Source organism: Varanus komodoensis, unplaced genomic scaffold, assembly GCF_004798865.1.
Source record: "Varanus komodoensis strain SLA01 unplaced genomic scaffold, ASM479886v1 scaffold1, whole genome shotgun sequence".
NCBI classification, from domain to species: Eukaryota; Metazoa; Chordata; class Lepidosauria; order Squamata; family Varanidae; genus Varanus; species Varanus komodoensis.
The window spans coordinates 41961327-41988715 of NW_025335268.1; the positions used below are offsets into that span (position 1 = coordinate 41961327).

At 39.2% G+C, this 27389-nt stretch overlaps 1 protein-coding gene across 4 annotated transcripts in view; it reads right to left on the reverse strand.

The window, feature by feature from the left end:
- Positions 1–27389, reverse strand: part of PHACTR2 (phosphatase and actin regulator 2) — a 108592-nt gene that overhangs the window by 36285 nt on the left and 44918 nt on the right. For all 4 annotated transcript variants that reach the window (XR_006414006.1, XM_044423341.1, XM_044423318.1 and 1 more), the window contains exon 2: positions 4250–4417. Coding sequence is in view for 3 of the 4 variants with exons in the window: in XM_044423341.1 (XP_044279276.1) it covers positions 4250–4417 (168 nt within the window). In the remaining variant the exon portion in view is untranslated. The remainder of the gene's footprint in view (positions 1–4249; positions 4418–27389) is intronic.

Below are 27389 nucleotides of genomic sequence, written 5' to 3' on the forward strand. Positions count from 1 at the left end.
TCGATGGTATCGAAAGCCGCTGAGAGGTCCGGGAGAACTAACAGGGACGCACTCCCCCTGTCTCTCTCCCTGCACAGGTCATCGTACAGGGCGACCAAGGCAGATTCAGTGCCGTACCTGGGTCTGAAGCCGGACTGAAATGGGTCCAGATAATCAGTTTCATCCAAGAATGCTTGGAGTTGTCCCGCCACCACCCGCTCTAGCACCTTGCCCAGGAACGAGATGTTGGCCACTGGTCTATAATTGACGGCCACCTCTGGATCCAGGGATGCCTTCTTTAGGACTAGTCGGACTACCGCCTCTTTTAAAGAGGACGGTACCCAACCGTCTCTTAAAGAGACGTTGACCACCTCCAGGATCCAGGTGCCAATCCCGTCCTTGGCTTTCTTAAGTAGCCAGGATGGGCATGGGTCTAGTAAGCAGGTGGTAGGGTGTACTTGTCCAAGCACCTTGTCCACATCATCAGGCCGCAACAACTGAAATTCATCTATTAATTGCGGATTCGACGGTGTCGTTGGCATCTCCTCAGTAGAATCTGGTTCAATAGTAGAGTCAAGCTTGTGACGAATCTGAGCGATTTTCTCCCTGAAATGCCTGGCAAAGTCGTCTTGAACCTAGATTACCTGAGTCCCAGACCCATGCTATTCATCACTGCACCACACTGGCTCTTCAACAAAACACTAAGAAACTTTTCAGATAGCTCAAAGTTTAAACACCTACAAATGAATATTGTCCCTGATAAGACTCAGACAGAAGGATGTCTTTTATTGTTTCTTATTTATATTTTTTAAAACTCTCAAGAAATAAAGCTAAAATATATTTTCAGCAGCAAAGTGGCTCAAATATGGTATATACGAAATTCCTAGCTCCTCTTGTGGCCACATTAAGTCCCATTTTGGAATACCCCAAATCAAATTTTCAAGATACATACATGTGAAATAAGTCACAGAAAGGAGTTAGGATTTGTAAACTTTGAGATCTTTTTATAAGAGAAAAACCAATTTCACTAAGACAATTAAAAGAGAACACTGTCCAAATAAGAACTAGTTGGTTCCAATTAATAAAAATTAAAAACTTTGCAAGCTCACTTGTATAGCACTGGTTATAGAAGACTGCTTATAAAACTTGAAAATTATTCTGTTGAAGAGCTTAGTAAAAAAAAGGATTGGTTTCAGTCATCTATTAAATTCTTATTAATTAAGAATATGGTAATAACATGAGAGCCTAGAAGCTTTGGGAAATGAACATAAACATTAGCCTGAAGTGCCTGAACTTGCCTAATTTTGGAAGCTAAGCAAGCTCAGCCCTGGTTAGAATCTGGATGGGAGAATTCAGTCCTGCACTGAGCAGGGGACTGGACCTGATGGCCTTCTAGGTCTCTTCCAATTCTATGATTCTATGATTAATGTACTAGAAGGGTCATGGACAAAAATATGGCCGTCCCAACCTCTCAGTCTGTACCAGCTAGGTCTAAAGAAATGGCAGTAAAAACTGTTCAAAGACACAGCCCACAAGAACAAGGACAAAGAAGAACTTTCAGAGGCACTGGTGAAGGCGGTTGAAGAACTGAGGAAATGGGCAGGAACTCCTGCCATTAATAACAAATTACCACTTATAATGGCTGGGATGAGGGAGGGGTTCCCAACAACAGGCTCACACAGGCACACAGTCTCTATGTGTGATGCACAGAAACCACGAGGAAGAAAGTTTTGTAACAACTTGGTATCTATTCATAATGTATTCTCCACTTAATCAGCTCAGTTTCTGAATATTTTAATCTGGTATATACATGGGCTAAGTTATAATTGATAGAATGTTCTAATTGTATTACTCACAGATATATAAATAAGACTGTGTATGTGACGGCAGTATTTAACATATTGTTATAACCCTTCTATCTATAAATATATAGATATATATATAGCCTTGGTCTTCTCAAAAGTCTTCCTTGGTCTTCCTTAGGAGACTTAGATAATCTTCATTTAGCTTTGAATTTATCTTTCATATTATAACATATATAATCAAAGCCAGAGGTCAGCTCTGGCCCCCTCCTCCCACATACATTCACTATGAATATTTGAAGGGACATCTGGTTTTTGGTTTTTTTTTTCAACTTGAACACTAGTGAATTTTCTTCCTTAAAGCAGAAACAGTTATGGGAAAGTGCTCATACTTCTGCAGGTTTGGGGAGAGAGAAATTGTTGTTTGTTTTTCTAAACTAAGCGCTCAGCAACATGAATTTCCCAGTTTATAGGGTGGAGAACATGTTACTTAAAGGGAGAAAAATCAACTCATCAGTACAAGTTATATCCATATCTAGTTCTCCATTTTTCTAACTGTTCATATAATATGCTGTTTACACAGATTATTCAACTGTTGGCACAGTATGATCACTTTCCAATATATTTTTGCAAGAGAACTGAGGTTTCCCTCCAAGACTTTTAAAATGTCAGTGTACGCTGTATTTCACAGGCCAAATACTAAATAGTCAGGTCTTCCTTTTCCCCAGGGGCCTCTAGCTAAGGACCAAAGTAGATGTTACATGCAGATACACGTTACATTTTCTTTATGTGTTGAAAAATTAAAAGTAACTAATTAAAAAACAAGCTCAACTGTAGGAGTTGGCAATCCGTAGAGCAAGAGGAATTGCAGGAAGTCTGCTCTAAAGCTGCTGGCAAGGACAGCCATCCCCAAATGTTGCTTGAGCACTGGGGAGGCTATCGTCCATAGCATTTACCCAGCAGCCAAAAGTAGTAAGGGATAACCCTACTGTGAGAATAACCCTAGAACTGCCCATGGATTTTCAGGATGGATTGTGCGTAGGGTGGGGGCACTTGATCTAGATTGTATCATCAGTAGAAATGTATCAGTGACCTGTTTTGGACAAACCTGCCATGGTTTGTTATTGTTAGGTGGGTGACATGTAAACGCAGACTTAGAAACATAGAAACAGAGCGAGTCAGAAGGGGTCTCCCGGGCCATCTAGTCTGACCCCTGGCTCCAGCTGGCTCTGCTCACGACATGCCCACCATGTGCACATCCAGCCTATCTTTGAACACCCTCACCGATGGGGCCTCAACAACCTCTTGGAAGCCCATTCCACACCCTTGGGGTCCTAATTGTCAGGAAGTGCTTCCTGGCATCTAAATGGAACCTTTGTTCCCTGAGCTTTACTCCGTTGGAGTGCGTCCTGCCTTCCTCCGCAGGGGAGAACAGGACTCTACCCATGTCCGTGTGACATCCCCTCACATACCTGTATGTTGCCAACATATCCCCTCTGAGTCTCCTCTTCTCCAGGCTGAAGAGACCCAGTTCCCTCAGTCTCGCTTCATACGGCATCCCCTGCAAACCGGCCCCTAACCTTGTGGCCCTACACTGCACTGACTCTAACCTGGCTATATCCTTACTGTATTGAGGGGCCCAAAACTGAGCACAATACTCCAGTTGCGGGAGCACCAGAGTTGTATAGTGTGGTAGTAATGCCTCTCTCGAACGAGAAGCCACACTTCTGGCTATGCAACTAAGGGTGGCGTTCGCCCTCTTGACCACCGCATCACACTGCTGACCCATGTTTAGCCTGCAGTCAACCAGTACCCCGAGGTCCCTTTCACAAGTGCTGCTCTCCAGCCACTTGTCCCCTAACCTGTACTTATGACACTTAGAGTGAGTGTTTAGAATCTCCTTATATCTGCCAACATTTTAATTGTTTGTACTTGGGATTTTTTTCCTGTCTTGCTCCTTGTACTGAATTTTAAGTTGGGATAGTAGCTACAGTTTTGGCATCAATGAAGCATTCCTTTAGGCAAAGTATCAAGAATTTAACAACACTTAGAGATAACTTGCAAGAATCAAAAGGGTAATTGGGATCAACCACTGGAAGAATTAAATCAGAGAGCTCCTATAAACACGTGGCAGAATTAGTTGTATCATTGTTTGATTAGAAGCCAATGCTTCCACCACCACCTAATAAATACTAACAATTTCCAGACTTCACAGACTAAATCTTTCTTTTTATCAATAGCCATACCTGCTAAAGAGGATACATATTTCTATCAAACTTGGAACTCTTTTTACTATAGGCTAGAGAAACGGGACTATGCGTAGATTTGAATATGGCTATGGATTGTTATAAAAATAAATAAATAAATGGGGGGCTGACCCAGTATGTCTGATGTCTTTGATGATTGATGTTTTAGTTTGTAGTTTGTAGAAAATAATAATAATAAAACCTATTAAAAAATAGCCATACCTGCTGATGTTTCTCTAAATTTTTCACTTGTTTTCTTCTTTCGCCATTTCCATGGTTTGAAGAATTTACCAATAGTAGATAGTTTGCCTTTCCTCTTGAAAGGAGGAGTCCGTGATCCAGGAGTTTGCCCATCTGAATTTGCAACTGATGCCTTGTCTATCCCATCAACTGTGTAAACAAAGAGGAAGAAGAAACTCAGTGCATTTCATTTGTGAAGCCTGTGGGACTGCAAAGTCCTTTTTTTCAGTTCAAAATACAAGTTTATAGGAGAAAATAAGAGACACTCCATGGTTTACATATAATGCCTTTTAAAATGAATTTCTACATCACTGTTAAAATAGTAAAAAAACCTTCATTAAAAAGATACATAAGCAAGTATAAGCGGTATATTCTAGCTCAGAACCAAAACAGAGAGCAACAGATGCTGAACCAGCACTCTGAAATGCAGAACATGGCTTTCTAGTTAAGCTATTGCCAAGTCTCCCAGCTTGTTCAGTTAATGCGGTCTAGCACCTTGATTTTTCAAAGCAATGCTGGAGTTCACAGGACTCCAGGTGGTTACCACAGATTGCTCAAAAGTTCTACAATGTGACAAGTGAGTGTGCACTGACTATTTTCTGAAAGCAATCCAGGAAAGTTAAACACATTGTTAAGCACTTAGCTGTTCTCATTCAATATACAATAAATAAGGACTGCAATAGCTTTGGTTATTTGTAATCAGTACACATGCGGTCTTTGCATGCCTTACTTATTTTCCAGACCTCATGGGATTAAAAACTCTATCCTTGCCCTTTAATACATAGTCCTCCTCCCTTCTCTATACTCCTCCAAAGAGACCATGTCACAGGCATCCTCGTTACTAAAAAAGAAAGCAAAACCCAAAACAGTTGTATAGTTACAGAAGATGTATTTTAATGTAATCCTTCTTGGATCTATAGTCTTATCATTATTATTAACCATACAGTGTTCAGCTTTCCACAAAGGGATCATAACACCAGAGAATGGAGATATCAGGTTTGATCAAAGGATAGCAAGGTGGGTCCCAATGATAGGTAACACAGGTTGGTTACTTCTATGGGCTTTGTAAACCAGCAACAACATCTTGAATGTTATTTGGTAACTCACTGGCTGCCAGTGCAGACTTTACAGCACTGGAGTCACATGCGCATGGTAAGAAACTCCACTGAGCAATCTTAGCTATCATATTCTACACTAGCTGCAGCTTCTGAACAAATTTCAAGGGCAGCCACACATGAAAACACAACCATTCTTGGACAGGTATAGCCCAGCCTCAATCATCCATCCAGACTCTTAAGTTACCAATTCAAATATTACTCTCACCAGGCTGTTCCTGCCAGGAATGGCTATAGCAGTTGTATCAGCCTCAGATGGTAACATGTGTTCTTTAACACCAAGCCACTCAAGCATCTCATGACAGAGATGAATCCAAGAGAGCACATCATTTTTCTGGCACAGGAAGTACAATCTCATCCAGAACAGATAACTTAGCCAATTCCTGAACCTGGGAACCACTCACCAACATAGAAACAGAAACAGAGCGAGTCAGAAGGGCCATCTAGTCACTCACAACATGCCCACTATGTGCATGTCTAGCCTACCTTTGAACACCCTCACCGATGGGGCATCAACCACCTCCTATGGAAGCCCATTCCATGCCCTTGGGGTCCTGATGGTCAGGAAGTACTTCCTGGCATCTAACATAGCCTGCATCTTACCACGATTCAATTTCAGTTGGTTGGCCCTCATCCAGCCCACTGCAATATGGAAATTGGTCCCAATGAAGAACTGCTTGAACAGCTATCCCTGACTGCTAGGCAAGGTACACAGGCCTATAAGGATTCACTTCTGAAAGCACTGACAACAGAGTGGATCATGTTCTCGACGACAGCATCTGAATCTGTGCTACTGAAGAATAAAAAATGCTAACTGCTTTAGCCCACTTACAAATGCAACATCAATAAATGAATAAAACTCTATATTATTCTAGCTCATGGACAAGTGTAGCTTTATGAGAATGAGCAACAATGAGTATGTCCATCTTTCCTCTTCACTCTGGCACAGCTATGAAGAAATCAAAAATCCTACTTCCATTTTAAAAAACCATAGTTTAACATTAAGGCTTAACCCTAAACTGTGGTTAGTCTTAACTTTGTTTAGTGAAAACAAGCTTATAAACCATGATTTGAAGTTGACTTAAGTTTCACTAATCATAGTTAGGACAATCATTTATTAAGTTAAAATATTTCTCAATTGCCTTTTATCAAAAGGAAGACTACAAAAGTATGAATAAACCTATTTATCCAAACATATAAATACAAAATAATGAAAATAATAAATAACAGTGAAAGAATACAGCAACTAATCAAGCTGAATAAGAACAGATTGGAAAATAAACATACATCCCTCTCAAAGTAATGTAGCGGGAAGACTCTCCCCAGAAGTCTATAGAGATGTACCATAGCAGAGGCAGACACAATGTGTCCAACTTTGACAGCTCAGTAGTTCTTGAAGGCTTCACTGAACCAAACTAAAGAATAGTCCAAGCCCATGTGAAGCCTGGTATGTTTGCTAGTGAAATCTAAAAAACCCCAGTACACTGGCTTATTTATTTTGCTTCTTGGAAGACAAAAGGATAACAAATTTCAACTAGACAGAACTGTCAAAAAGAGACAGCTGTACTTCAACTGCAGTCCAGCACAACGTGATTCCATACTTTTCTTCATTTCTGCATTCAACTGTTCAACTTCAGGAAATTCTTTTATGGGCTAACTATGTTCTGACAGCATTTTAATTAAAGGAAAGGGAAAAGCTTGGGTATTAATGTGGGTGTTTGAATAGTAGTTTCCAGATGGGGCTGCCAATGCTGCAAAATGTTAATTAGACCTCCTGCTAGAGAAGAGATTAAAAGTGTAGGTATCAGAGCATGCAAATGAATCCTGACTTTTGCCTTAATACTGAGAAAGTGGGTAGAAAAGTATCTCTCATCTTCTTGGGATAGTTATAAGACACAGACTCAGTCACCTCAGTATTTCTGTTTTTTTTTAACCCAGAAATACATTAATGAAAACAATATCAAGTCTTCTTACAGTGACATTTGCTCTACAAAGTTCAAAACTGGTTTTGTATAGTTAATGTTCTCAACTATATGTCTTCAGTATACTTACTAAACATACAAACAATTGTCTCTTGGTTGTTTCTCTTTTCTTGATTGTTTCTCCTGTGATTTGCTCCTTTACATGCCCACTTTAGCCCCATAAAATTCCATGTGAAACCTGGAAATTCCAGCCTCTCTGCCAAGATTTTTTTTTTTTTTACTATATTTGATATGTCTCAGCTTTGCTAGGGGACACATGGCCCTTCATGGAGTGCAGTTTCATTCTGAAAGCAAAGCAAGAAAAGTCATATGACACATGCAAGACTAACAAATTCATTATGGTATGGACAAGCTACTGCTGGAATAGTAGAAACTGCAAGCAGATTGTCCAGGTCACACCCATGACTTGTTCAAGGCTGGTCTGGAAGCCACCCCAGCCATCCACCTTCCTTGGGTTCAGATGTCATGGCAGCCTTCAGCCTGCACAGCTAATTGAGGTAGCATCAGAAAATGAGGTGACATGCAATCGGAACCATGCTTTCTTTTCTTTCTCTGATCATGCAAACCTTTTTCATGGCCATTTTCTTCACAAACATATACCCCCAGGGATAGTTTGGATGCATTGTGTGATGGATGATTTAGACATTGTGAGCTGGCTCTCTGTCTTGTTTATTTAAATGTCTTTTTGTACAAATTGCTTTTTAAGCTGCTTAGGTATGAAAAATACTCTAAATTAGCAGTCAAGTGCTGCATAGATGATGCCTAGAATCAATTGCTATAGTTATATAAATTGGCATAGTTATATAACCATATCCTATTAGCCCCATGTTTTTCATATATATTTTCCAGGAACCACAATGCTAATAAAAGTAATTAACAATGGAAAATTTAATATAAATGAATTAAACCAGGAACTACTCAGAAATGTGCTTTTCTCTGAAAGGAAGAATTTGAAAACCAGCCTTTTACTGATTTTTCCAGGTGTTACATTTTAACATTATGCCAGGTGTGTGCAGGGACTTGCACAAAGCATGTCTTCTACCTAGTTCAATTTTCATGTATCTCAATTTGCAAGGCCACTGGTAACATTTAACCCTTCTCATCAGTTCAATGCATGGGGCTCTGTGATCAGCCATGGCTCACATGAGTCTTTTCCTGAATCCAATGACACTGAAGGAAATGTAAATCCAATGACAGCTGTGAGCAAGGAAAGATTTTGGACAGGGACAGTCTCTAGCCAATAACTAATAAGAAGAGCTGCTATGTTAGGAAAGCATTAAGTGTTGTGGAAGAAACATGGAGTGGACGGGGAGGGGCACAATTCACTCATGAAAAAGTTTTTTTTTTCTGGCCTAGCAGAACACCACACGTTTTTCAAAAATTACAGGAGCCTAATGTTTACTAGAACCCAAGACTTTTCTCATCTCTTTCCTGTGACACAGTACCAATTCCTCCCTCCCCCCATAAATACTTAATCCTTTGGTTCTCAAAATGCACAGCTAGGCCTCTGTTTAATCACTGCCAACAGGTGAACTGGTCCACTCAAATCAACAGTTGTCTCATGCAACAGCGTCTCAGATAACCAAATACTGGCTATGAGGCAGAGCACGTTAGGCCTGAAGTTAAAATTTACACAGAAACTATGGAAGAGATTACTCAAGGGAGCTGCCACTGACTTCAGTGAATGTGTAGTGTGGTCTTCCCCAACTTGGTGTACTCCAGATGTAATGGATTACTACTCCCATCATCCCCAGCAACCCTGGTCATAATAATTGTGAATGATGGGAGTGGCAAGTCAACACATCTAGAAAGCATTGTATTAGGGAGGGATGGTGTAGGGTAAAGGCTTTTCAGTCTTTTTCATAATACTAGAACTGGGGGTCAGTTCATGGAATTGATTGTCAGTAGGCTTAAGGCAGGCACAGTAAAATGCTCTGTATATAATGCATAATTAACTGATGGTATTCACAGCCATAAGATGTGGCAGTACCTAGTAAACAAATTAATGGGGGATAAGTCTATATATCTATTGGCTATAGGACTACCATATTCAGAGAGAGGGACCTGCTTGGAGACCAAGATGAGATGTCTGTGTGCTCCATGTCCCGTTTGTAGGTTTCTCAGGGGCATTTTGCTGCCCACTAGCCAAAACAGATGAATTAGATGGTTTTATGGGCTAATAGAGCAGAGCTTTTCTTAACCCACAATATACTAAATAAGCAGATTTTATGTACACACTCTGTTAAGAGACACACATGCATAAATCATAACATGATTCAAACTCAATGCATACATTAATACTTCTTTCTCATTTAAGGATTTCTTCAAACTACTTTTCAAATATTTGCCTATCTGCAATTCATTTTAACCCAAGGTAATATTTCCAGCTTGGTATGGGATACCAAGGTGTTCCTATCCAGGAAAAACAAAACAAAACAAAACAAAACAAAACAAAACAAAACAGGGTTAAGTCAAAAGATAAGCTGTCATAATTTCATTCTTTAATATAACTGCTTGCCCAACACAGAGATCCTAATCCTGTCCACTAACAGCTTAGTACATTATTTAAATTGATCATTCCATTTAATCTTGCTGCTAACTCACTGCTACTTAGTCTTTAATTGCAATTGCAGCTATATTGGTTAAACTAAAGTTATGGAGTTGCAGACAATCAGATTTTTAAAACACAAATCAACAACTGATGGATGGAAAAATCCCAAATATTGTCTAAAGTCTTCAGAAATGTATCCAGTTTTAAAATCAGGTATGAGTAGGGTCCAGACAGACTTATTTCCTGTAGGATATCCCAAATCCATTGGATGCATCTGGTCACACAGGCAAGGAAAGGCTATTTTGGTAAGGTTTTATTTCCTGTATAAAACAGAATTCTTCCAGCCAGGGGGCTGCTAGAGCTAACTGTTAGAAGGCATTATGCAACTATTTAAACTTTCCTTAATGGTTTTTCTGTGGCAAGAGAAAAGACAGAAGAAGTGATGGGAAAACTCAAGAGCATTGCAAACAGAAGATGATGACTTCTGGGGCCCTCATGGAATTCCATGAATGAGGCAGGGTGATGGTGCCAGAAAAGTCCATCTGGAAGCACCATACATTTGCGCTACAAGTAGTCTCGTAAACACTGAATTTCAACATTCTCATGAGAACTTATTCTCAGCTTTCACTGTGACCTTTCATGTCTGTGGGGGCAAAACTGAAGTTCAACATTTTATTGCATTTTTCAATTTTATCATAGAAGTTAACATATTGGTTGGGGGTTGACTGCTTCACAATTCAATATTTACTCATGTTAGAGTAGACATATCACAAAACAGGTGTGACATGGCTTTAGACCTAATGTATTTGTACTAATACCAATTTTGCTCACTGGAAAACACTGGGAATTTTAGGATGTTTTTCCATTTAAACATGCAAAGGATTCTGCCCTAGTATGACTTTCTCACCAGAAAGAATGCTGCTATGAATCTGGAAGCAGCAGCACATGCTAGTCAGTATCAATGAATGGCTTCCAAAGGTGACTTTTCAGTAGAGCAAAACGCTTGTACTTATGCAAGGCAGGTCACCCAGTTTTGGAGGTTCTTCCTAGCCTCCCTATACTTCTTCAAAAAATTATTCTTGCAGATTGAGAGCAAAATCACCTTTGGATAAAACTCCATCTTAAATCATGAAGCCAGTGTAGTGTAGTGGTTAAGAGCATGGGATATGAAATCAGGAGATCATGGTTCTAGTTCTCATTCAGCCATAGAGCTCACTGGGTGATTTTGGGCCAGTCACAGCCTCTCAGCTCAACCTACCACATGAAATTGTTGTTCTGAGGATAAGATTGAGAGGAAGAGAGTTTTGTCAGCTGCCCTGAATTCCTTGATAAGAAAAAGTCGGAACATAAATGTAAGAAATAAATAAATAAAACAGGAAACAGAGGAACTACAACAACAATCTGTTCAAAAATGTCAATGTGCCTATTTTAATTCTTTTAACTCATTTGAACATGCTGTAATGCTTTAAAAATCAATCATATTTCCTGTTGAGGAACCTACAGGATCCTTGGCAAGGCCAGTGGTAGCTCTTTTGCATCAGAGCGGAATAAACTAAACTAGCCACTCATGGTTTTCATTAGGTATCAAATTTAATTCAAGGCAAACTGCCTTTTCATTTAACATTTCAGGTTCTCCACTACAGCAAGAGAATTGAGTCAGGGAAGGGATACTGCACAAACATATTCAGTGCTGTCATCTGTTCAGCATCCTAACCAAGTTCACAGAGTTTTCACAATGAAAAGTCAACACTAGAAATCATAAAGAGGTTCAGCTATGTTTTAAAAGGCTTAGGAACAGCCATTTTAACCATTCCTGCATTGACATCAGACATGGTAATCATAAATATCAAGATTATAAAAAGGTTTAATTTATAGAGATTTAACATCATAATTTTGTTTTTAATTTTTATGGATTATAGCCAAGCAACAATTCTGTAAGCTTCCTTCTCCCCCTCTGTCCCCCAACCCCAGCTGTCAGCATATCTCAGTTCTATGCAGTTTTCCTCCCCTCATTATAAAAAGCCAAAAAAGTGGTATGATGGCTTTCCTATGATCTTGCATATATATTATTTTTGTTTTACTTTCTCACAGCAGTGAAAATATATAATTGGCATTGTTAGTACCTCTCTGGGATGTACAAGGATAGACATCCTGCTTCCCTCTTGATATTTTGGACTACAAGCCCCAACCAACAAAGCCAACTGTTAAGGATTCTGGGAATTGTATTCTAAAGTATCTGAAGAGCACCAGATTGCCTACCACTGATACAGTTGTTGAAATACCACATTACCTAAAAATAACTGTAAATACAGACTAATTGATATGGCAGAAGTGGCCACATACCACTTGTAACCAAAATAATCCTATATATACTCGCTAATCAGCTTCATGAGGTGATCCAGGGTTCTAGTATTATGGGAGAGGGAGAAAAATGTCTCCATCTTCAGTTTCTCCACACTATGCATAATTCTAAACACTTCTGTCATGTCTCCCTTTACCTTTTTTCTAAGTTAAACAATCCTAGTTGTAACCATTTCTCATAGGAGAGTAGTTCCAATCCTTGATCATTTTAGTCGTCTTTCTCTGCACTTTTTCCAACTCAGGAATGTCCTTTCTCAAGTGCAGCACCAGAACTGAACACAATATTCTAAGCATGGTCCATCTTGGCAATTTTACTTTCAATTCCTTTCCTAATTATGCTAAATGACATTTGCCTTTTTCACAAGTGAACAGCTCAAACACAACCATAAGATCCCTTTCTTGACAAGTCATGGCTAATTCAGATCCCATCAGTCTATACATGAAGTTGATATACTTTTGACCCAACAAGCATTACTTTACACTTGCTTACACTGAACAGCATTGGCCATTTTGATGCCCAAGCAAATACAGTAAGTCTGTTTTCCCCTGCCCAGTCTGGACACCTGGACACTGATCAGTGTCATGGCAGTAAAGGAATGTATCTGTAATCATTGGATCTAGTTTTCGGCAGTGTATAAACAATAGGAATCTTAAGATGTGTGATGTATTGGCATCCATAGTAAAATCAAATGACTAATACATCAGTAAAAGCTAAAACATGACTCTGATAACAATATTTTAATAACTGTTATTTACAACAATACAAACAACCAAAGATGGTAGTTTGAGATATAAAAGGCGTTATGATGAATCGGATTATGAGGGTTCATCTAGTCCCATGTTCTTTTCACACTGTGGCCAACCAGCTGCCCACAGGATCTCATAAGCAGATATGAATGCAAGAGCACCCTCCTGCCCAGGTTCTCCAGCACCTGATGAACACAGGAATACTGCCTCTGCTAGTGGCAATAGCAAATAGCCATCAGGACTAGCAGCCATTAATAGCCTTCTCTTCCATACAATTGTCCAGTCTTCCCTTAAAAGTAATCCAAAACGGTGATACAACCTTAACAAAACCACAATGTTTGGTAGTAGAAGATACAAACAATTTTGGTAAGGTCTCTGGTTTTTGATTCTATGTAAGGTAGGTTACTAGTTCTTCATTCCTGGTATATCTTTCAGGGTCTAAAATATTTATTCTGAAGATGAGGAAATTAAAACTTTAGAACACACAATCCCTTGGGTAAAATTTGCCTAGGCATAGGGGGAGTTAATAACTGAGCTATAAACAATGTACAATGTGGAATGTATGATGTTAATAAATATCAATTCAAGTCAGTTATATTCATGAAACAACATGTATATAAATAATAAAGGAAAAGATGTCCAAAGGTCATATTTCCAATCATTTTACTGCCATACCAATTTTCAAGTTTATGGGAAGTAACTGTCAGAAACTGTGGAGCACTGAATAAACTGCTAGGTTTTGGCATAGAAGCTCCAGGATCACATTATGCTTACCTATCCTCAAAGCTCACTAGATGATCTTGGCCAAGGTACTAACCAATTAGTTTCTACATGCAGCAGTGGCACTGGTAATTTCCACTGCATCACATCTACCAAACTGGATTCACAGGTGCCTGCAATCACATGAAGGAAGTGTTTACACATTTGCTTTGCTACATGGGATTTCCTATCATTGTAAACAGAACCGAAAATAACTGATGCTATTTCAAGAATAACCATTAACCTTTTTGCTGATGTAGGTATGCATTTCCAGATCACTTGCAGACTACAAATGTGTGGCACACACAGGTCCTATACAATCTCAGGGAAGATATGAAATTTCAAATAAGAATGACTCTTTTTGTATTTTACAAGGTTGCTACTGAGGATAAATGAGATGCTAATCCATTCAGGAACCTTTGGAGGGTAGAGATGAAAAAGAAAGTTTAGAGAAACTCTAAAATAAAAGGTATTTGGCCAGTTCTGAACCTTGTATTATCGTGGACTTTCAGCAAAGAAAAGTTTATTGCAGACACAGTAAAGTATCTATGTTTATTTAAATGGGAAAACTTTTCAAACTAGATTGCACAGACTAGTATAGAAGTATAACCAGTTTCCTTCCTAATATATGATAAGGATCTTAGTTTCCACACATCTCTCCTAAGTTTCCAATTCCCACTCCAATCTTCAGGACTAACTTCTTTAGAACAACATTTTGTACTCAATTAGAAATTCACTCAAGTTTCTGTTATAATATTCAGGGCTTATACTGTAGGCATACTTATCTTGATAGAAAATGGCCAAACCTTTAATTGCTTTAATCTGTAAATAAACCAACTAAAGTTTTATAGTTGAATTATCAGTGGGGGCCAGTTTTAATCAGTGAGGACAGAGATATTCCTTCTCCTTTGCATTCCACTGAAGGAATAAACTATTGCTTTTCTTTCTTTTTTTTTCTTTTTTAAACATATATCATATTATTTTTATTTGTCAACCACTACTGAATGATTTTCCAGCTAGAGACTACTGTACAATATTACATGCTGTCTCCAAAAGCCTTTTGGAAAGTGAGTAAGATCTCAAGCAAACCTACTGAAATACTCTTCAAGTTCCAGTTTGTTTACAAGTTTTTTATATTCCTTAAGGGCTTCATTTGCCTTAACTTTGAAGTGTTGTTTTTCTTTAATAAACAAAACACTGTCCAAGAGTTCATCAAAGCCAAAGATCCTCATGTGCAAGACGGAATGCTTCTGAATACATAGATGGATTGCCAGCTTTCCAGCTGCTGCCTCTCATGCCATATCAAGTGCTCCTCCAGGAGGCTACCAAACCTTCAAGATCAACTTCAGAGAAGTGAAGGGGGAGCTAATAGGTTGTAGTGGTAAAGGAAAATTGTTTAAAAGTGTACACACAGCTGCAACAACAGACTGCTGCTTATGGCCCTTGTGCCCAGCTACTGAGCAGATTAATTTTTAGAAGAATTTTAGGAGTGTGCATGGAAAGGAAAATTTTTGTTTAGAATGTGCCTGTTACCTTGTATAAGAGCAGGTTCAACCAGCACTTTTCCTTAAGAAAAGGATATATAGCTGATTTATTAAAAGACTGAGGGTGGGAATGAAGCTTATTTATTGCCAAGTAACCAAAAAGGACAATGCAGATACTATACTTTCACAGTTTCATACACTTTACATGAATACATTCAGCTGTGCATTTACTAGTGACTAAACTGGAAGCCAAACTGGGAGGTGATAAGAAGCAATAGTCGTGGCTGGATCACTTCATTGTGATGTAAACTTTGAATGTGTCAAGAGTGCTTGACTTACTTTTGTATTCTGTGCAGAGCAAATGTAGCATTTGTTTCATCTGCAGTTATGATGACATGAAAGCAGCAATAGCTGTCCCATGCAGGAAGACAGTGATATAATGAAGAGTGGGCTTAAAAGAACAGAACTGGGCATGGAGGCTGTCATGAGAGTCTGCTTCCAAGACATATGCTTCCAAGGAGAGTTTACAGATGCAAGTAGCTGTCAACAAACCAGTTCTAGAAGTTTTTATCTCTTCCTGGAGCTGGCCTTTTGCAAAACAATTGGGCCTTGTTGATATTACCAAAAGGAACACCACAGTGTTGTGGGGAAATGCATGTTCCCCCAGCTACTCTGAGGTTTGCGGCTCAGCTCAGAGGGAGCAGGGAAGCCTGGTTGGGGCAGAAAGGTAATGTATGATGTCAGCATCTCTTCTAATAAAAAAGTGGCAGCACCACTGTGTCCCTGAAAGCTCTGATTCCACTTTACCCTTGCATCTGAGTGAAAAGTGCCAAACCCTCCTTCACCTGCTAGTTACTTCTCTGTAAGTCCTCCTTGCTCCCACCTTTGACACTTCCGGGAGGGCAAAGTAATGTTTTTATTCAGAATCCTGATAGCTCATCATGGGATTTGCTATGGTGATGCCTATTTCCTCACTAGTAGGTGTCTTTCCCACTTACATGGGATCCTACTCCCATTTTTCTACAGAATTTGGCAGTTTTATACTTGAACAAAAGCAGTAATGGCTAACTTGTCTCAGGGTCAGAAGCCATATGGCCCAAGTCCCTTCCCAGCATGACCTCTTTCCTCTAACCAACATTAATTTGATCATTTCCTGGCTTTTGTAAAGTTTTTTTCCTATCCATTCTAAAAGGATAAAATCCCTCTCCTAAGAACTTTACACTAAAATATTCTGGTATTTCGAACTTATCTCTTTTGCCTTTGACTCTGCCTTTTTTGCTTTCACCTACTCAGCCCTTAAAAAAAGACTCTTGATTGCTTATCTGAAATGGATTTTGGTCCCTAGGAAGTTCAACACCTCCATCCTACAGGATAGTGAACTCAGGTACAAAACTCTTTCCAATATCTGAAGTCCCTTCTTGAATTTTTAACTTTAATTTAATAAGCTATTAGAGCTGTCAACCAATTAAAAATAGTCAATCAATCAAATTAAGTTTACTACACAATCCCATACTGTCCACTCAGAAACACTTCCAGTGGGACTTATTAGCAGATAAATGGGTACAGGATTGCAGCCTCATCTCAAAAGAGGCACCCCTTCTTTCACAGGTAGCAGCAAGGGCACTTAAAATGAAAGAGACACAGTGAGCGTAAAAGAGGCATGCAAAGCTTGTTCTGTATACAGTGCTTTTTCAGAGGACTTTAGGAAGCAGGCTTCCATTTAAAGCTTCTCTCCCACCCTCTTTCATTATTTTTCCTTTTTAAAATGACTTATGGTACGTAACTAAAATAAAATCCTGAATTCCCTAGTTACAGCAACATGATCCCCTTTACAAAGAAACAAGCAGAGCAAAAAGTGGTTATTTTTATACAGTACAGTTATTTATTTTGCCTTTCTCAAGCACTTAAAGAGGAGTGGTTAGTGACATTTTTAAACATATAAAGGCCTAACAAAAGCTTAGTCACCAGCATTTCACACAACAAAATTTCTCCAATCCTATCCCTGTTTTATACACACTCAATCTACTCTTTTTGCATCTATAAGCTTTCACACACCCCTTACTAGTTAGGTAGGTAGGCTTTTAGTAGATCATGACATGCAGCAATTTTACATTTCATGCTCTACCTAAGGATAATGGTAGCAACCACTACTTTACCGAAGATACCTTTGTATATCATTCTTCTGTTAGCATCATCTTGTCATGTAGAACAAGGGAATGTAGCAAGCATTTTCAAGTGCCAAAGTTAGCAGATACCAACCTTTTTTGAAGTTGCGCTTTCTTGTAACAGTCAAGGGTCTGAGATAGTTTGCTATCAAAGAGTACTCTGAAAAGCACAATTCACTTCCTCTTATTGAGTAGTATGTGATAATAATAATATTAGAGAGCCATGCTGGATCAGCCCAAAGTGCAATATTCTATTCACACAGCAGTCCACCAGCAAACCAACAGGGACCCAGAAGCAGCACGCGAGTGCAACAGCAAATGCTACACATTAGTTTACTGTCACTGATACTGGAAGTAGCATAGATGGAGATGTGAAGGCCCAGGAAATGCACCCCCACAGCACATTTTAGGAAAAAACAGGAGAAAAACCTCACTCCCCATTTTTTTCCATTTCCCCCCAGAACATCTTGTATATAGCTATCTCCAAGCATACCCTCCGTGAATTTGTCCAGTCCTCTGTTACAATCATTTGAACTGGCAGACATCAGTGCATCCTGTAGTAATGAATTCCATAGTGTATGTGTATGTAAATAAATGTTTCATTTGATCTTTCTTGAATTTCCCACAATCAGCTTAATCGAATGACCCCAGCTTTAATTCTGTGTAAAAAGGAGAGGAATGTCTCCCTAGCTACTTTCTCCATGGCCTGAATAATTTTGTACAAGTTTTCTTCCCTAAGCTAAACCATCCCAGATATTGTAAACTTTTCTCATAGGAGACTTGCTCCAGTCCCTTGATAGTTTTAGTTACCCTTTCTGCACCTTTCCCAAAATATCTCCAAATATTCTAATAGGTAGTGGTGTCTTCTCAGACATAATAATGGGATGCAACAGTATGAGCTTTTGTTGGTCAGAATGTGAAAAAGACCCAAGAAAAACAGAACCAAAGAAGGGATATTCCATTTGTATTTAGAAGTTTTCAGGCCAAATTTCAAGCTGGATGAGCAGCAAAGGTTTTTTAATCTACCAAAGTATATAACACCCCTCTTTGAAGTCCCGTAAATTTTAATGGGAGAATTAAAAGATAACTTCTTTTGACATCAGTGAATATATAGATGTCTAAAATGCAAGTAGAATAATCATATACATGAAGAGTGGGCAATTTGAGGCCCTCCACATGTTTTAGTCTACAACTCTCATTATCCCTGACTATTAGCTATATTGATTAGGAATGATAAGGTTGTAGACCAACACTTCTGGAGAGCTGCAAGTTCCCCAGTCCCGCTATACAACAATTATGCTGGGTGAGGGAAATCCATACTCTGCCAGAACATGCACTATATGCCATAACTCAGCCCACAAGGGAAGAAAATACACACACACACACACACACACACACGGCACAGGGGGAAAATTGTGCAAAAATAGAAGGCTTGCCCCAAGCCAAGAACTTGCAACAACAATGATATGCCCCAAGTACATACCCTGTATCACAACATGCACAATAATGTTAGCAGCACCAGTTCATGAACCCTAGAGGCCCAGCAAGCAATAGCTCTGCTTCTCCAAGTTCCCAGGCCTCTTTACAGATATGAGATCGAATCCTCTCATGCTGCTTGCAACCATAAGCTTGGAGACAAAAGACATTAGACAAAACAAGGAAGAAGAGCTGAAACAAAACTGCACCCACACAGCTCCCATGGCAGAAACCCAGCAGAAATCATATGAAGCCCTCCTGTGACAAGGCTTCAAGTTCCACCAAGGGAAGGAAAGACTCTTTTGTCAAACAGTGAAATAAAGAAGAGAAAATACACAACAGATGGAGCCTTAGACACACACACACCAACAGCAGCAGTTTCTAGTTGTTCACTGTTTAGAACATGGGGTTAGGAAGCAGAAAAGGCCCACAAAGCAAAGAACAGAATATGGCTTCCCACTTATTTCTTCATGCCTGGCAAAAATAACTACGGCAGGGGAAGGCTGTACTGCGTCAAGGAAACTGAGCCATTTCACAATCTCCTGAAAGACTTAATTCCCCTCTTATCATCTTCCCTCCCCATTTTCCCCTCATGTGTCTTTTAAGAGTAAGGGCTGTTGTATTCAATTGATTGTATGTGAGTAGGGCTGATGAGTGGCATTAAAAATACTCTAAATAAATAAATGTGCAAGGAAGTGTTCTGCCAGCAACTTCCACCATTTCAAATAACCCCTTATAGGCCTGTTCAGTATAACAATGAATATCTTGCTGTAATCATCTGCAGGATCTCATTCACATTCACATTTATTTATTTGGCTTAGCTTAGTTGCATCAATATTCCAGTATGCAGGCTATAAATTGGTTATTGCAGATATGAGATGGACAGATTTAAATCTAAATGAAAAAGAAAAAGCAGTTAATAGAGTTCTAAATATGTACAGAAGAACAGGCACCTGTAGTGCTCCTTATTCTCATTTACTGGACTGCCATTAACTCATGCCATTAACAGAAAATGAAGACAAGTTGCCATCTATGCCAAATGCTTTCAAAACTCCTACTGATTAGTTATATTGAATTGCTGACAGCTTGGATTATTAATTACCTCCTACCCTTGGAAAAAAATAAATGTCTCTTTTAAATCTTTCAAGCTACTCTAGGATTTATTCACCTGGCAAAAACAATAATACAAGGTGACTTCTTTTTGGCCTTCTCCATCTATTTCTACTTTCCTTCTCCAGGCCAGTAAGAAGCTCAGGAACCCCACTACACAGAGTTCAGGAAATACACTACCCTATGAAATTATAACATTGTATTTTGTATGCCCTTAAAGAGTGTCAGCAGGGCTGGCCCAAGATACTGATAGCCTGAAGTGAAGAACAAGATGGCTGCTTTCCATTCTATGTATGAAAGCTGATTAGAGTGGCAAGTCAATTTGCCTTTGACACTGATGGAAGGACAGCCTCCTTAAGTCTCTGAAGGCACACAGGCCAGCCTAGGAGCCAGAGAGCAAACCACATGGCACACAGCTCTTCTTTCCAACTCTTGTTGCTATCTCCCAGCATCCGCCACCTGAGACAACCAGACTCTGTAAGCCTGTGGTACCAATATGGACATGCAATTGTAAAATGTTTCCACTTTCTTTATTGCATTAGCATCCACAACATATGCATTAAGGCAAAAAGGCATTGCTTGTGCCATCTAAACACGACAGCAACCAACCCTGAACCAACTAAGAGCTAAAACAAAGAATCACAAGAATTCAAGGGTTTTTTTTGCAGCATAAATCGGTATGTTCTAGAAATTTGAATGTACTCATTTTCTATATTCCCTCTGAATTGGAGATACACGGATCACTGTCTCCATGGATTAGTGTTCAAAAGTCAGAAACATTTACAAATTGCTTCATATGTTATATTTGTTTGCAATCAATATGCACAAACAAATTCAGGACAGGGACTTTAGAATCTGCCTAGTGAATTGGGCATCAGACACTGGCATTACAGAACCAGTTCACAGATGATGTTGTCCATAGACAAATGCTTAGTAGATGTCAAATGTCTTTCCCAGAGGCTGGCTGCAACTTTTAGGTTTGTGAACAACTTACTTGACAGCTTTGACCACACACCCATGCATTTAATACCAGGTTACTGTATGTATTTACATAAAAGGACTATTTTGAAGATGTAATGATACACTCTCAAAAACTATGTTTACTTCTGGTATGAAAAACAGCTTGATTGGAATTAAATAACTTGTTCTGTTAGAAATTATTGTTGGTTTCCCTTAAAACAGTTTTTGCTGTTTCCAAATGTGGGTGTTGAAAGCTGCATGTGTTTCTAAGGATATAAAAGGTTCCAGTTATTTCAAATGGACAACCTACCTTTTCAAACTTAACTATGTTTCATCTTGGTACCTCAAATCCTGTTCTCTGTATCATGTGGGGTGCTGTACAACCCTCAGAAGAAAGAAGTTCAAAGTTGTGCTGGCTTCTTTGTCTAACCATGGACTCTTAAGACTGGGAAGACATTGCCTGAGACAGCTGTCCATGGTTTTTCTACTCCCAGCCTGTTCCCCAAAAATATCTTTCAATTTAGCCAAGAGCAGTAAGTTCCTCTTTATGCAGCAGCCATTACAGTTTATGCTGCTGCAGTGGTATCTGGCATACCCAAGCAGATGGAAGATGCAAAGAATGAAGAAACAAACAAAAACAAAACTTGGTTTCTATCAGTAGCCAAACAGACACTGTGTGTGTGTGTGTGTGTGTGTGTGTGTGTGTGTGTGTGTGTGTGTGTGTGTGTGTTTCTTCATTCTTTGCATATTGAGGAGTTTGTATTCATACTGCATCCAGTACCAGTACAAGGCATCTTGGCTCTGACAATTAATTTTCTCCATTGGCACATTGTTTACATTGACAGACTGGAAGTTCAATGATAAGGCCAGACAAGTAGGCAGATTTTAAACTGGTGTGATCTGTTAAGGAGCTTCTTTATTCTTCAGCAGTCCCAGTTTAGCCAGAGCAACAATGGTTTTCAAGGGAAGCCATTGCCCCCACCCTAACCCATAAAACAGCTGTTTAGTATGGGTGGGGTTGTTTTGTTTTTTAGTACTACAGATTCCAGCATTGGTTAAAGTCAGGGCCCTGGGAGCAAACATCATACAGAAATTGTTTAGCAGTGTTATATAAATCACACTGTGAACCCATTTCATTCTATGATGATGCCAAAACTAAAACTGGTAATCACATAACTATATCAAAGACATAATTGGAAACCATATTCTTTCAAATTTAACTGTTATTTCAAAAGAAAGACCTCCCCCCCAAAAAAAATCCCTCAGTAGTCAATGCAAATTAAATGCATCTACTATTGGGTGATTCTCTCTCATTCTCTACACCACTGTGGGCCAAAGTAGACATTCCACAAAATGGAACAATTATTTTTTGCAAGCACAGTAGCAGCAGTGGGAGGAAAGGGTGGGGATGCAACTTTTTGGATAGCCAGCAGTACCATGGAATACTGCACATCTCTGCAGTGTTGCCTAAAGCTGCCCCATCTCTCTTTCCAACAACTACATGAATCCCTCCTTTCCCTTGGTTGCTTTTCAGCAGCTGCTGACACACAGAGACTTCAGCCCTATCACATGAGCTACCAGTGCACTGTTTTGTTCATTTTTTAAAAATCATCTGAAATTACATGTGGCTTGCCTAGGCTTTCCAGACAACTTTCCATCCACATGTATGTTGAAACTATGTTCTTATCTTCTAAATAACTTACATCTTTCCTAAGGGAAAATGCTGCAATGCTTTAGATATTTTCAAGTAGAAAAACAAAGGCAAATCAGGAGAAATATGTAAAGAGGCTTATAAAATTAGGCATGGAGCGGAAAAAAATTGAGAGAAAGCACCTGGGGATCATCCAATGAAGCTTGACAGTGGGAGATTCAGGACAGACAAAGGAAGTATTATTTCATACACAACCTATGGAAATCGCTACTACAAGATATGCTGATGGTCACCTATTCAGATGGCTTTAAAAAGGAGATAGATTAGATTCATTGACGAAAAGGCAATTAATCAGTTTTGCTTTTTTACACATCTGAATTTTTTACAGTCTCAGGTTCCTGTCAAACAAGGAATCAAACAGAATTCTCACTCATCCCTAAGTCATGTAAGCTATATGCTATAGCCAGGATCAGAGGCACCGAGCTTCTGAATGCAAGTTGCTAGGGCAGAAAAGGTTACTGCCCTCATGTTCTGCTTGTAATCTGTACAGAGGCGCATAGCTGCCAGCTCTGGAAAAAAGGATGTTAGATTATATAGGCCTTTGGTCTGATTCATCAGGGTTCTCTTTATGTTCTTACCTCACACCAGATCCTGGGTACCAGTCACAAGGCCACTGTGATGGTATGGTTAGAGTGTAAAACCATGGCCAGGGATAGCTGGCCAATTTGTATCCTTTCTCACATGAAGCTCACTTGGTGATCTTTGACTACTTTATTTATTTATTTATTTATTTAAACATTTTTATGCCGCCCCATTCGCCGAAGCCTCGGGGCGGCTTACAACAATAAATAAAACCAATAAGTTAAAATATACATATAAAAAGCAGCAGCTGTTAGAATAAAATGGAATAACTCTCATGAATACTGCCCTAAGGTCCTATGCGAAGGAAGGAAGGAAGGAAGGAAGGAAGGAAGGAAGGAAGGAAGGAAGGAAGGAAGGAAGGAACAATCCTAAACAAGTCTACTTAGATTTAAGTCTCTTTGTTTTCAATTGGACTTACCTAAGATTGCAATATAAAGGTATTAAATCAAGAGTCATTCCCTTTGTTTTTGGATCAATGACTAACTTTAAGGCAAAATTATTTATCATATCTATAAATGTCAGTTTGTCATAACCTGAATTTACATTTACCCAGTTTATGTGAAGATGCCAAATCCCCTGCTTATCACAGTATTTTGTCATTAAACTTTTGATTCCATTTATTTTTCTCAACATCTATTTATATCTTTGGGAATAGTAGTGGGTGTGCAACCTTCTGCTTTACTGCAACTATTATCTGAAAGGCACATGTGGCCTTTAAAAGTCACACCCATACTAAAAAATCTGTAAAATGCTAAAATTTGAGCAATAGTGCATGCAACCTCCTCGAAGAAGGTACATAATGTTTGAAGGTACTTGTGGAGTTTGTCTCATATATGTGTGTACCGCTTCCCCACACACTTTCTTATTTACACACTTTCATATATTTAGCAGCTATTGTTATAGCCACATTTTCAGGGTAGCTCACAAGAAAAATATTCAAAATTAAGCAGCTTAAGTACAGCATAAAAGGCCCATAGAGAAAAATAAAGGGTTTTGCTTGTGCTAAAACAACATTAAAACAGAAAACAGAGAGGGACTAAACAAAGGGAGGTCTCTAAACTGATAGAGAGGGCATAAAAATGGCAAATGTAGATCAGTTTAAACAAGTAGAAGTGATGCACAGAGGGGCAAATCAATCCCAACTTCTCATATACATGGATGGGATCTGAATTAGTGGTAACTGATCAAGGAAGAGATCTTGCAGTTCTGGACAGATTGATGAAGACACAGTATGAGGCCGTTATGAAAAGGTCAATTCCATGTTAAGCATACTTATGAAAGAAACTGTAAAGAAAACTGCCAAAATCATGCTCCCCTTATACAAACCAGTGTCTAACCACACTTGGAATACTGTGTATCATCCATTCTGGTCACAAAACCAAAAAGGGCATTGTGGATTTTGAAAAAGTGCAGAAAACGGCCACTAAAATGACCAACATGCTGGATCCATTCTCCTATGAGGAAAGCTTAGAACAGCTAGCATACTTTAGCTCAGTGAAGAGATTAGTAAGGGGAGACATGATAGAGGCATTCAAAAGTATGCATTGGGTGGAGAAAGAAGATAAGGAGATGTTTTTCTCACTCTTTTGTAATATTAGAACACAATGGAGTTATCCCTTGAAGCTGCTTGGTGGGAAAATCAGAGCAGATAAGGGTATGTATTTGTTCATACTATACAAAATTAAACTATGGAATCCAATTCTGCATGATAGAGTAATGGCCACTAATCTGAATGACCAACCTTGTGTATATTGTATTGCAAATGTCCAAAGAGAAGGATGACCAACTTAAGACTATCTCTGTTTGGTTATGGTTATAACAGGCCTATCACCTGAAGCTGGTGAAAGGCCTTCTGGGCCACAGAGGCTGTTTCTGCCTTTAGTGTCAAAGGTGGATCAATAAGCACTCCAAGACTATGAATTGGAGCCTTTAAGGGAAGTACAACCCGCTCTAAAGCACAGAGGTACAACCAGGTTCAAGTGGACTTGAAGCAAGATGCTTTCCAGGCCCTTCTCCTCCTAGTCAGCCTCTCCCTGATGTCCTGCCAACCAGCCCAGCCCCGTTTGTTTTTTAACCAGCATCAACTGCTCCCTGCTCCTACTGTACTACTGTGAAAGAAACAGTGATAGCAGCTAGTCATGGCAGCAGCCCCACAGCATACAATTTTAATTAACAGTTTTTGGTTTTGTTGATACCAGGGACCAAATTAATCAGACTCTGCCTTTATCATTGTGTGGTAAGAAGAGATGCAAAGTAGGGAAGGGGCAATCTTCATACTGCCCTGTTGAACTCACTGGCCAGGCACCCTGTAAGACATCATCTGATTTAATTTTGTCTGTAGCTACTACTATTGATGCAGAATCATAGCAGAGGCACATGAGATATTCAGTTGATCTCTTAACTTGTTTCTATGCTATTCTTAAGCGACTGGTAACAGATATTTACTGGCTTCTATAAATAATATTCCAGCTTTACAGAAACAAAAGACTACCTTTGCTGCCTCTTTGAAAGCAACCGCTGGTGACATGGTTAACTGGTCAGAAGAAGACAAACTTCCTTTGTGTGCACATAGGAAAACTGCTCTTCCTATGTTCATAAACAGGAAGTCCCCAACTCCAGGAGATCTAAGAGTGAACTAGCTGAAAAGCAGGCTAACTTTTGACCTAAGTCAATGCCTTCATTGACTGCCAAACACAACAAACAGCAGGATTCTGTGAACTAATAATTATTTGGCTAAAGGAGAGAAGATACAGATTTTTAGTTCCATCTGCATTCTGATGAATAAAAAGTATCCAAGTTTGCCTGTGTGCCAGCAGGACCCACTGTTAGCACAATGGGGAGTTAGCTTTAAAAGCAAACCAAAATAAGCAGAAACAGGCCAAGTCAATGGCGTCCACAAAAGGAAGTTCCACTGACCTGTGCTGACCTGTTTTTTGAACCGCTAACTTTCTGTTGCAGCAGCAGCATATCCCAATTATGCAGCAGATCAAACAAGAGCACAGCAGCGGTGCTGAATACTGCTCTTGGTTATCAAATTACCAATATGAAGGACTCCAAGAATGTGGATAACCATGTACCTTTAATCTCTTTTGATGACCACCCATACACTTTGGATGTTAAGAAGCAAAAGAAAAACATGACATGGGATTCTTGGGGATATTAACCATCCAACTTCCTGATATTTACATATAAATATTGTAACCCAACTATTTACAATGACATTAAAGCACAATTACTTACTTGGTTAAAACCAGTTTTCTAAAAATATACCCAACAAGTCCTGCCTAAGATGCAATCATATCTTAGGCATCTTTCTAAAAGCAAGTAGGAAATTATTTTAGTAAGCTTTAGAGATTTTATAGCCAGTGTGGTGTAATGGTTAAGAGTGTGGGACAGGGACTCAGGCAGTCCCTGCTCAGGCATGGAACCAACTGGGTGACTTTGGGCCAGTCACAGACTCTCAGCCAAATGTACCTCACAAGGTTGTTGTTGTGGGGATAAGAGTCAGAGCAGGGAGATTATTATGTAAACCACTCTGAGTTCTTTGTAAGAAAAAAGGTGGAATACATCTATTATTAATAATAGTAGTAGTAGTAGTAATGTTCCCCGAAAAGCTAATTCCATAAGGAAGCAGAGATCAGTACCACACATACTCTATTACTGAATATGGTAATCTTTTACTTCAGAATGCAGACATAATCTAAGCTGCCCTACTCTGATCCTGAGGTATATGCAGAAGAAAGTATCCTGAGAGCATTCAATTTATCTCGTGATCAGTGCAGAAGTAAGCATGGTGGGGAAAGGAACTAAAAGACACCCAATTTAGGGATCTGTAAATTAGGTCATGTTCTGAGAGATGTGTACATTATACATGTATATGTGATGTATAAAAGATTTCATATTATATATTTTTGGTTTTAGACTTCCTCATAGATTTCCTTGGTTAGCCCTAATTTCTTTAAATCTTTGCCTTCCCATCTCAGAAAATTACCATTGCATTTTATTTCATAATACAGTGGGCACACTTTGCTTTTACAGGAAAGTCTTAGTTCTTTAAAATGTAATCTGTTAGCAACCCAGCTTTATACACACACAGATGAATCCTGTGGCTGTTCATCC